The sequence below is a fragment of the Astyanax mexicanus genome, chromosome 11 (genome assembly GCF_023375975.1).
Source record: "Astyanax mexicanus isolate ESR-SI-001 chromosome 11, AstMex3_surface, whole genome shotgun sequence".
NCBI classification, from domain to species: domain Eukaryota; kingdom Metazoa; phylum Chordata; class Actinopteri; order Characiformes; family Acestrorhamphidae; genus Astyanax; species Astyanax mexicanus.
In genome coordinates this window covers 87,501-100,000 of record NC_064418.1, presented here as the reverse complement: position 1 = coordinate 100,000, position 12,500 = coordinate 87,501, and the positions used below count along the sequence as shown (strand labels likewise).

The 12,500-nt window shown below is 39.6% G+C and overlaps 2 protein-coding genes across 7 annotated transcripts in view; one reads left to right on the top strand and one right to left on the bottom strand.

The window, feature by feature from the left end:
- lrch1 (leucine-rich repeats and calponin homology (CH) domain containing 1) overlaps nt 1-5,693 on the bottom strand; it is a 46,841-nt gene extending 41,148 nt beyond the window's left edge. For 3 of the 5 annotated variants that reach the window (XM_022662497.2, XM_049484861.1, XM_022662495.2), the window contains exon 1: nt 5,311-5,692. In XM_022662497.2, the coding sequence (XP_022518218.1) occupies nt 5,311-5,539 (229 nt within the window). In that variant the 5' untranslated portion in view covers nt 5,540-5,692. Of the gene's footprint in view, nt 1-5,310 lie in introns of all 5 variants that reach the window. The other 2 variants (XM_022662493.2, XM_022662496.2) reach the window with 1 other exon arrangement.
- A 2,455-nt stretch (nt 5,694-8,148) lies between these two features.
- Nucleotides 8,149-12,500, top strand: part of rubcnl (rubicon like autophagy enhancer) — a 22,914-nt gene continuing 18,562 nt past the window's right edge. For both annotated transcript variants that reach the window (XM_049485148.1, XM_049485147.1), the window contains exons 1-4: nt 8,149-8,255; nt 10,766-11,423; nt 11,947-12,008; nt 12,119-12,284. In XM_049485148.1, coding sequence (XP_049341105.1) covers nt 8,253-8,255; nt 10,766-11,423; nt 11,947-12,008; nt 12,119-12,284 — 889 coding nt within the window. In that variant the 5' untranslated portion in view covers nt 8,149-8,252. The remainder of the gene's footprint in view (nt 8,256-10,765; nt 11,424-11,946; nt 12,009-12,118; nt 12,285-12,500) is intronic.

The window sequence follows — 12,500 nt, the reverse complement described above, 5'->3', positions numbered from 1 at the left end:
ACCGCTCTATTCACACAGCCAACACTGTCCACACACAGCTCTCCCTGAGCCCTGATCTACTAATGCAATGAATGGAAGCTTATATTCCACCAACTAGCATGTTGCTAACTTCAATACTTCATCATCACACACTCTGTAAAGTAACAGCTTGTCTTTTTAACTGTGTAAAAACACAGAAAACCCAAAAGCAACAATCAGACACACGACAGGAACGGCTCACCAACAAGAAGGAAACCCCTTATAAAAACAATCACTTATTTCTTCTGGCTTATGGAAAAGTTTTTTTCTGCTCAGGAATAACGTGAAACCTGTATATCCTGCTCACACCTGTACTTTGTCTTGGCCAATTATGATCAGAACACACAGGACGTGTGTTAATCCCAGATATAAATGGTCCTAAAACCTTTAAAATAAACAGCTGTAAACCCTCCATATACCTTCACAGCATGTGTTTCAGAAATGTTCTGTAGATGGGATGTTAATAAAAATCAAGTTTGGGGGTGGAAGTGGGTGTCGAATTGTGTTTATTTGGAATTATTTGTCATATGTAACATTGTTATTATTGTTGAAAAGGAAAACAATAAATATATTGATTAATAAAAATCAAGTTGAGTTTGATTTGCCCTAAATCAGACTCAATAATCTATTTATACTGATCACATTTACCTTTAATGTAAAAATTTTGATATCTTGGTTGGGAAACTGGTCCACTTCACAGAGTTTAGAACTGTACTGAATTAATAGAATTTGTACGAATTAATCTCAGTGTTTCGTTTCAGTGCCCCTCAGTCTGGTGAAGGAAACTCTGTATATGGGGACTCTGTACTGTTTATACTCGCTCTGCTTCATCTGAATTGAATTTGGACGTGTAATATCAAATCTAGAGGAGGGTTTGAGGTGTTTATAGATCTGAAAGAATCTCCTCCTGAAATCTACATCACACGACTGAGTAAAACCCCCACAAAGATCGGCACACATCAGTGGTTTTATTAATAATGGAAAGCACCAAACACTCCACATCACCTCACCAACCACATCATCACGTTATCACATTATCACATCAGGTATTTTCCCATGAAATCAGGCTGTTTGTGAGGCTGCTGAACAAGTCTTGGCCTGAAACTACAACAGGGAAGTGCAGGAGCAGCACATCCCTATCTCACATCAAGTGTGACGTTAAGAAGTTAAAACTCAGTGAGAAATTAGTCTTCAGTGTAAACCAGAGGAAAGAGCACAGCCTTGTGGGAATTATTCCCCCCTCAGGTTCAGCTGCAGCTCCACAGATCCACCAACACTGATCTCCTGATCTCCTCCTGATCCACTGATTCTATTATTCTGCTCCATGATCCATTTCAAGTACCTTAATTATAAGATTCATGCAAAACTGATCTTTAAGTTTCCAGACACAGTAAAGGTTAGATTTGATTAGGTAAGTAACTGATGCAGGTCTCTGATCTGCTGAGTAACTTTGCTTTCAGGCTGGCTTGGTGACTTTATATAGTGCTCACTAAATAACCTTATAATAACTCGCTCTCTAATCTAAATTAGAGTAGCTCTGAGGCTTGACTAAATTTGTAATTTGACTTCTGATTCTTGTTAAATAACTTTAATATCAGGTTTATTAACTAAACCAGCTCTCAGTCTCGCTGCATAACACAGGAAGAGGTCATGCTAACTTGTTATTAACTCAGAAAGCGTCTTAACATCACTTGCAAACTTATGTGGCCTTTAGACTCAATTGCCTAAACTAGGTGGCGCTATTGTTAGCCTGGCAGATTAGTTTCCACTCAGGCTCACTGAACAGTATATGTGGTTCTCTGTATAACTTGGTAAATCAAGATGCCCTTAGTTCTGGAGCATCATCTGCCCAAGCTAAACGCTTTATGTTTACAGTTAACTCGAGTAGCGGCTTAGTTAGCTTTTTAGGCTCAATAACTAACTAACTAAATATCTCTCAGACTTGTTCTCTGGTTCACATGGTACCTTAAAAAGCTCTTAGCTGAACTTGCAAACTTATGTGGCCTTCAGCCTCACAGATTAAAATAGGTATTTCTCTGAATATCTAGGTTATTTTAGGAGGCCTTCAGCCTCACAGGCTAAACAAGGAAGTTCTCAGGCTTGCTGGCTAACTTAGCTAAACTCAGACTGTGAGATATGCAGCTCTTAAGCTATATAGCTTATAGGCTTTACCTATTGGGGATGTGTAGTCTACCCATGTGTCACGTTTAGGGTTATTTTTGTTTTGCTTTGCTGTTTAAATGTGATTACATAATTCTATATTTAATTCAGTGAGTTATAACATGTATCTCCTGTTGTCACACAAACAATAAAAAACAAAAGATAAACAACATGCTTTTATAATTACTGCCGTCTCAGAGCATTAAAAATACATGCATCTTTCATTTCTGCTGCCAGAATGTGTGTGTGTGTGTGTGTGTGTGTGTCCACGTCTGATAACACGTCATGCAGTGATACACTCAAAATGACGTCACCCTGTTATGAGTACAACATCTCCGAGGAGCCGCAGAGGAGCGAGAGGAATTTGACTTGTGCCGTTCCATTTCCTGTTACTTATTTTGGAGACTCTCTCTTAAACCAAAGTCTCACACACACACTGTCTCACACACACACACTGTCTCACACACACACACACGTCATCTGTGCAGAACCCATACAGGGATTGTGAACTGGAAAGTATTCACCAGGAACGGAAGCAGCTCCCACACGCTTAAACATTCCTAACACTCTGCTCAGCTCTGCTGCACCGTTACTCACACAAACACACCAACCAGAGACATGTCCTTCCTTACTGTCTTCACTGTTGTCTCAGTCACACAGATACAGGTCCTGCTGTTTAACCGATTCATCAATTTACCACATTGTTTATTTACATATTCTATTAATAAACAGGAAAGACACCAGCACTCCCCGAACATAAATGAACATAACCAGACTGATTTACATGCTGCTGGATATCAGTTCCGTATAAAAAGCTGTGTAAACTTTAGATCTTCTTCAGACCTCGGCGTCAGGTTTCACACAGTTCCGGGTTTCAGGAAAAACACACACAAGTCAGCTCTCACCCATCAGACGAAACAGGCCATTCAAACAGCCTCAGGCCAAGAAGCTCCAGAGGAGAAGCATGAAGCTAAAGCTGCATCTCATTCCTCAGCTTCTTATACAGGATTCAGTTCTACCTTAAACCACCCTGCAGACTCCAGCCACTCAGTCCATCAGATAACACACGCTAAACATGGAATCCAATACATGCTCCTTTAATTTACAACAGGAGCTAATGATGCTAACAAGCGACTGAAACTGTCATCAATTTATTCTTAGTAATAAACACCAAACAACTTGTAATGCATTTGCTTCAAATATCATTTAGGAAAAAATAATCAGCAATAATAAACAGAATGAAAAGCCATTAATGAATAGTTTAAGCTAAAATTGTCTGGAGATGTTTATGTTTGAGTTTATAGACTAACGGCAGTCACTAATGAAGATCTGGACGAGTGAGTGGTTTAGAAAAAGCTTTGGGACATTTCTAGGACAGTTGTGAAAAGTTTGGAACTCTATTTAAGCTAAACTGGTTCAGACTATAACACTTACAGTTTCATTTTTTAATACCAATAAATCTCTTTTACTGATTGACTGAACTGCATTTCTAATAAATTCAGTGCGAGTCTGCGTATCTAAACTGCAGTAAATCACAGTTTGTGTATAAATTACCAGGAGCTTCAGACTGTTTTAAAAGAACAGATAAAAAAACAACATTAAGTTTCCTCTAAACGTTCCTTCTGCCTGGTCATTGTTTATAACACTGAGATAAGATTCAGTTTGGCTTAATTTTAAGAGAAACAGAACAAAACATCTGATGTGAACTCTGCCAGGTTTATAGGACATTCTTTCAGTATTACGTAGCAGTACTTAAAAAGATCTCATTAATCTTATTAAAAGTTCACATAGAGAAATATTCCTCACTAAGGTCTATACAGGAAATCTACGTTGCAAAAACAGCTTTAAAATCAACACTGTTTATAAATGTCTTTATTTTTTAGGGCTGTACAGTGACTTTGCAGTGATGGATTTTGCATGGATAATATGCAGCGTGGTCCAGAGTGTTCAGCCCAGGCTGGACTATAGAGACCTAAACCCAGAGCTGGAGAATCACCAAGTGACCCCAAGTTTCAACAGCCAGGCCAGACCCTCACACACAGCGAGCTAAAGCTGGAACATCTGATCTAACGTTTCCCAGGCTGGTGTGAGGAGCGTCCCGGACTGCATGGCGTAGTGAACGGTTGACCAAACTGACTGGCCACCAAACACACTCATAATGAGCCAGAATAAATAATTAAACGTAAATAAATAAATGCCCCTGTATGTACAGCCAGAATGAGCCTTCTCACACCACAGCATGCTAATCTAGAACCAACATTTATTCTAATTCTGAACAGTTTTCTAGACTGGAAGTGACTCACCAACTAAATGTCCAGATTTAGGTTCTACATACCTGCTCTCAACACACCTGAGACCCCTCCTGATCTACCTAATGACCCCAAATCTACAACCAGGCCAAACCCTCCCACTCAGTGACATGCCGACCTGGAGCCAACATCTCATCCAACACTTCCCAGGCAAGTGCAACTGCTTAACCCCACAGAAGATCCAGATTCAGGTTCTGCACACCTGTTTCAGCCAGGCTGAACCTTCTGCTCCTCAGCTTCCTGGGATAGTGTGACTGATTTCCTAGGCTGGAACTGACTCATCTATAGGGTCCAGGATCTAATGCTACCTACAGTACCTGCTCCCAACACACCCGCTCCCCACACACCTGGCCAAATTATGGACAAAACCCACCTCTCCACCCATAAGGTAGTCTGGGTGTGTTCCAGCCAGGGGAACAATATGAGGGTCAAAAGGTCAGGGTCTCGTCCCATTCGCACAATTTTAGTTGGAAGCGGCTGATTCCACCTTAAATGGTTTAGCAGTAGCGTTAGGTGCCACACCATTTAAGGTGGAACGGACAATTCCAGCCAGAAGCCAGTTAGATAATCCCCCAATGAAAGAAAGGATCAGTGTTGTGCTGCTGATGGAGCAGAGAGAGAGAGAGAGAGAGAGAGAGAGAGAGGGAGAGAGGTCTACAGCAAACAAAACAACCAACTAACCAACACACACATGCATATAAATATATATACACACCCCCCAACACACACACATCCCCTCAACACCCCCCAACACACACACATCCCCTCAACACCCCCCAACACACACAGATATATACACACACACACACCCGCGTTTATGTACCTGCGTGCACGGTGTCGGTCAGGTCGTAGTTGGCGGCGGTTCGGGGGAACTCTTTGAGTTTCCTCCCGCTCAGGCTGAGGGTACCGGAACCCGCCGCCTCCTCCAGCGCGCGCTCCAGGCCGCGGTTCGGGGGCAGGCTGGGGCCGGAGCTCAGCGCGAGGAGGCTCGGCTGCGGCGCCGCTGCGGGAGCGAGCTGAAGCCGGAGGGGCTCGGCCCCCAGCGCCGCCATGATCTCCCCCGAGAGACGGCAGTAACGGCAGTAAGAAGCTCCCGGTACCGACACTAAAATACCGACAGTAAATCCAACAGGAAACAACCGGAGCGCAGAAATCCCCCTCAGCTCCTCTCAGCAACCTCGCGCTGCTCACAGCGCGCATGCGCACCCGCTCCAAGCGCTGACCGTTACCAAGGGCCTGAGCGCTTGACCGGCGCGCGCTCTGCTGGCGGCTCATCAATAACAACATTAATATTTACTTTAATCATATTTAACATCTACACTTTAAATGGTATATAAACTAAAAAAACATAAGACTACAAGACTACAAAATAAATAAAGTTATAATTACACCTTAAATTTAGTTTTAAAACAAGGAAAATAATACAACATTACTATGAAAATATTACTTTATATCTTACAGTAAGAACTGAATTACATAAAAAAAACATTTGCATATACAAGTGATGTGTAAATTTGCTAATGAAGGAAAAATGTTACCTTCCACACAATACAGTTTATTTCAAAACTACTTTTTTATTCTTATTTTAAATGTAAAACTAAAATTGGTCTACTTCAGTTAAAGAAAAATACATGAATGTTTATTGACATGAATTTGGTATTTTTTATATTTATAAACACAATGTGTTCTTTGTAGTGTCTTATGTACAGTCAGTGAAAGCTACAGAATACAAGGCTAAGAGACTTACAACATGAGCAGAGCGCACTCTGCTGGTAATGCAGCTCTAACATATCTATACTTACTTCATTTGTATATTTAATAGTTTAAATCCTGATACGAAGTAGGATATTCACTATTTAATTATATATTTTGGTCTGAAAAATAAAAACACTGCTCAAACCAGAATAGTCAAATTAATACATTTAAAAAAGTAGTGAATGAATATTATTACTGTAAGATTATTGAGTCTCTGCTCCTTTGGGGTAGATTTTATGTTAGATGTCAGAACATTGCTGTAAGAATCTGGTGACTTGTGGCCACACTAGAGCATTAGAGAGGTCAGGTGCTGCAGGTGCTGATGCTGAATTGTTTCTGAAACTCAGATTCACCCCAAAGCTACTGGGACACTGGAGGAGCGTTTTGGCTCTTTAGCACTGAGTGACTCAGATTCTGTGCTGTTCTGTATAGTGTAGAATAAAGGTGTGAGAAATTAGTGCTCTGAGGAGCAGATGAAGCGGTTTACTGCACTCATTCAGTTAGACTCTCTGAACTTCAGGGCAGGTTGTTTTTACAGTCTTAAGGTATTTGCTATATTCCTCAGTACTGCTGGAACCCGCCTGATACTCTGGACCCGAACAATCTGTTGATTATTAATCCTCAGCTGTTCCAAGGCTACAGGCTTAGAGAAGTACAGTAACAAAGTCCTACTCTGTGAAGTAGATTTATGAGGGAAATAAAACACTAATCCATTCACTGATAACATGTGTGCACATTTTAATGTATAAAGACATTTTCAACTGCTTTTAATAAAATATAAATTTTACTTCAAAAATTTACTACATAATTCAGTGTGTAAGATCTATACAAACATGGTGAACGTCCAACAGAACTGAAACAGAAAGTAAAGAATGAGGGTTTGTGGGGGAGGCGAGTAATAGCGATGCTGACTCAAACCTCACACTTTACCAGAATACTGTTCTCTGATTATAGAACACATTCACTGTCTCTATCACACACACACACACACACACGCATTTTCAGAACATGGTAGCCAGTGTTGAGGTTTTGCTTGGACTTGGGCTGCAGTGAACATTTTTAACCCCGTCAGTAGAGCTGTAGCCTGAGCGATAATCGATGCCCCATTTAGGAGGATTTATGTAGTTAAATAATGTATTTCTAAATATGCTTTGTTCTTTCATTCAGATATCAGTGTAACCTGTAACTGTAATTTCAGTGTAAATATGTGTATATAACTTATACAGAAAATATATCAGGGGTGTCACTAGCCCTTTTTTAGGGGCAATAATTAGATCATTTAATTAATGAAGTGTGGAGCTACTTTGAGTCTGTTAATGGTGTAAGAATAGTGATTTATTTGCATCACTATCACTGTAAGTCTGTTGGGAGCATCGGCTAAAAGCTCTGTATTTCTGAACGCTGGAGGAAATTTGATAAAAGTTTATACTGGTTATTCTAATTCACTTCAACACAAATCATTTCACACCGGATTTCGGCTTTAAGTGATTTGCAGTGGAGGATTCATTAACGGCTCTGCGGTATAAGAGTCGATTTAGTCTGATAAACTGCGTTAACCTCGTAACTCCTTTAATATCACATCCTGTAAATCACACTCTTCCTCTTCTTTCTTTATAAACAGCAGAACCTGAACCCAGATCTGCACTCTGGCCCAGTTCTGATAATAAACCCAAAACTGTTCTGAGATCAGCCAGACCGCAGCAGCTTTATAATAAAACCTCGTTACTCCTGTCACGCGCCCCCAGTTTACGATAGGGGGCGGTATTGTTGTTGTTTCCACCTGTATTCCGACAAGGCCCGCCTCCTGTGCTGTGATTGGTCGGCAGTTCACGTTTACCTGACGCTCACAAGTGGCTCATCAACCTTCTGCCTTCTCAGCTTTAGCCAATCCGGTGTCGGGGGGCGTGGCTAATGTGAAAACGGGTGTAAAACAACAGTGGTGCGTTTTTAACTCGTTTCTGCTTCTGAACAGAAAGCGGCTTTACCAGTTCCTCAAGTTCCAAAAGAGAAATGGTGAGTTTATTTTCAAGTCTTTTAATAGGCTTAAATTAATCACTTTAAATCTGGAGTTTTATTGAGTTTATTGCGCTGTTAAATTTACTGAAAGTTCACTGAGGCGCTCATTAAGACCATATAATAATAATAATGACTGTATTCAGTATTTATAGATACAGTACTGAACTGCTTTTAGCTGAAACTCATGTATACAGACTGTTTTAAATACAGTGTATGTAACTACTGAACCACTCTACTGTACCAAAATCTTCTCAATCAGTGTTTCATTTTTATAGTTTACTGAAGTCAGAGAGACTGTGATGAAACATGTGCAACCTGAACATTTATAAACATTTTAAATTCACTCTGTGAAGCATTTGGGTGACTTATCCTGGGGTGGTCCTAATGAGTGCCAGTTTCATTATAATGTTTTTAATGGTCTTTTAATGGAAGTTTAGTATTAATCTAAAATAATGAAAAAATTAAGTACAGTAACGCTAAGTAGTTGAGCTCGGTTATGACAGGTTTAATGTGAATTAAAACACTTTTTATATATTTAAGCATTAAAAGGTGAAGTCAAGCTGTCAGTGTAATTCGTATAATATTATTTGATACACATAATTGGGGAAAAAATATTTTGAGGCCATAAAATAATATTTTGTAGTTAAAATAATGTATTAATGTTTTGGGAACATATAATAATTTATAGATGGGAAAACAAGACTGCATTCAGTTCGGCTGTTTGTACCTGTAGAAACCTGTTATAACCTAAAGGTCTACATAGTTTGGAGACACCAGTTCATGCCTGGATGGAGAATCACACTGCCCAATCAAGTTTCAGTATATGTATAATAGGGGTGGGAATCGATTACTATCTCACGATTCGATTCGATTCCGATTTTGGGGGCCACGATTCGATTCAAAATCGATTTTTGATTCAAAACGATTTGAATTATAAAAATTTCTGCTTCTGGCTTATGAATCTTATTGAAAAAAAACCCCCTCCATAATATACACTGGTCCTGGAGCAAGTAATGTGTTACAAAAACAATAAAATGTGCAGGAATGTGGGTCCTCAGTGACAGAGGAATCACTGGGATATCACAATGACGTTAATGAACAATAAATAAATAATAAATAACACTGCTTTATTACCAGGCTACTAGCGGTGGTGTGTAGGTGACGCTGCTGGGCTGATGTGATGATAGCAGTGGAGCGCTAAAGTTCAGGAGCAGCTGCTGATTAACTAGTTAATTTAAGGTCGTTGTATTTCTTCAGAAAGGGGGCAGGAGGTGGAGAAATTAATTCATATTGTCCATTCCTTAATTCCTCTGTGATGAGGAGCTGAAATGAGCTCTGATTAGCTTATTGTTATTTTTCCGTTCCGCCTTAAATGCTGCAGCCCGCAGCCACCTGTAGCGTTATTTAAGGTGGAACTGGAAAGTTAGCTTGTTAGCTAGCTAACAGTTACTGAAACTAACTACTAGCGATCTTTTTTATGCTTGTTATGAAGCATTCTGCCATAAAACATTAAAACTACACGTTAATCTAAGGTAATATAGTGCTTGTTCTGCTATCTTACCGGTGATTCTCAAACACCTACTACGCTCTGTGTGGGTCTGGAAGACCTCGGTTTGAAGGGACAAGCGGGTTGCCAGGTCCAACAAAAATACCCAGCCCAAAATCAGTCCAAAACCCGCCCCTCAGAATCGATTTTGGGACATTTTAAATCGATTCTGAATCGTAGTAAATGAGAATCAAGATTCTTATGTGAATCGATTTTTTGGCACACCTCTAATGTATAAGTGTGCACAAACCTCTGAATGCTTCCTGATGGAAGATAGAATTTAGAAACAGAAAAAAGAACAGAGGAGTTTAGACTGGTGTGGAGATATAAAGCGTGGAGCGCTGCACTGTAATGTGTTGTGAAATATTCCTCACATGACCTTTATTTCAATCTGCTGCCAAAACAAAACTAAAACACTGGAGCTCAACATGTTCAGAGGAGAACACTAACTGACCCTGTTACATCAGATAAAATACTCTCTGCTGACTTTCATATCACCCATTTGTGTTTCCTCGCATCTTTTCTTTCACATATAAATAAAAGAAATCACCAATATTCGCAGAATTACCAAAAACATCAATATCAATGCCTTCATATACATACATAGACTGTGATAGTGGAAGAAAAAAAAACAGTTCTCTAACTATTAGTAATAGAAATGTAATTGTCTTTAAATAGGTGTAATTACATTATTATGATATTTTATTATCATATAATCAGTAAATGTATTTGTATATATCATATATAACATTGTATGGTATATTCTTATTATAACAGGCCTAAAAAAGTTCTATTAGTTTTGAGACCAGTTTATTCCCCAGTATAAAATGTTTCTGAGTAACATTTCTCTTAAAGTTCTTCAGAATTGTTAAACCATATCTGACTCTGAGTTTTGGAGGAAGTGAGAAATGGAGCTTCTGTTTTTAGATTTTGTATCTTTGTGTTTTCCTCCGTTTTTCAGGTCGAGCTCGACAGCAGAAGTTTCTTCAGCAGAAGGAAAGTGATGTACGGCTCCACAGACTCCGTTATCGTATCTTCTCCCGACTCCATCCCCGACGATTCCAGTAACTTCATCCTGCAGAGCGGAAATGAAACGACGGAGGACGAGAGCAGCGGAAGCCAAGATCACCTGAAGCCTCTGTATGAGTGCAGCAGCTCAGGTGAGTGGTACTACCTGCCCAGGAGCAGTCCTGTAATATCCCGCAGAGCTCGCTTCCACGCTCTAGAGGGAATTGAACTGCAGCCTCCAGATGGATCTTCTCCCCTCAGTTTATCTTCAACACCACCATCCCAGAACAGAACCTCCTCCACATCCTCCAACTCTGCTGGATTTTACAAAGATTTTACAAACATGCAGGAACTTCCTGTAGGACTCATTGTTGCGTCTTCCGGTTCGAGATCTAAAACAGCTCAGCTGTTTCCTCAGACTGTGACTCCGAGCTCTTCAGGAGAAGAAACCTGTTTTACAGAGCAGGTAACAGAACCAGCGGGTGAAGATCAAGGTTCTCCAGGTTCTCCGTCCCCTCCGGACCCCCGGGGTCGGTCTCTGTCTGATGAAATGGTTCAACATCTGAACGGGAGTCAGAACAGAACCAGCACAGACGCCCAGATCATCTCAGGTAATCTGCATAAAACTCAGCTCACCTGTACCTGAAACACTTTTAAACCACCTTCACTGAGACTAACACTGCGTTTGTGTTTAGTGCATGAGTTTGGGTTCAGCACATTTTTATTTTACCTTTTTATTCATTTTATTCTTTTATTTTTTATTTTATTTCTATCATCTACTTTCTTCATAATCTTAGTGTTATTTTTAGCTACTTATTTTTTTAGTTTTCTATTATTTTGTCATTTGTGCTTGTAATTTGTTATTGTTCTAATAATTTATCAAATATCAATAATTTTATTTATCAAAACTTTATTATTTGTTTGTTTGTTTGTTTTTCTAATCCTTTATTTTCTGTGTGTAGCGTTCGGCTAGTCAGTAGTTTGGGACTGATATATTAGCATGTAGCTCTTCATTAGTTTGGGGCTGAAATGTTATTTTGTGGATAAAACGTTTTGTTGTGTCCAGTACATTATTTTATGGTTAATTTGGAACATTTTACTACAATTTACATGAGTTTCTTGTCTAATGTTGAGGCCCCGTGAACGAGAAGCAGATCTCTGAAGACCTTTACAGGAACAGTATGGATCTTGACCAGGTACTAGAAAAAGCTTAAATATCAGAGGCAGTAAATCTGATTATCTTGAAGACTTTGTAGAATAAATGAGTATTAATGATACGCGTGTGTGTTGATGTGGCTGCGTGCAGGAAAACGCTCACTTCGTGGTGGTGGACATGGTGCTGGAGGTTCTGGAATCGGTTAAATGGGCCGTTTCTCAGCAGAAGTTAAAAGATACAGATGGTTCAGACGAAGCAGACGCACCCGGGAACTCCAAAACACACTCATTCAGCTTTTCCGACAGCGGTTACGAGGGTAAACTCAGAATAATAAAAGAATTTGTGTAATTTTTGAATTATCACAAATTTCGCAAAGTTGAACATTTCGCAAATTCAGGAATTTACAGACTGGATGGATAATAGACGCTGACAGCTTGATATAGACATTTTAAACTGAGTAGTTTAATTTAAAAAACAGAATAAAACAGAATTTACAGTAGTATTACTGTACATTACCACTGTAGTAATACAT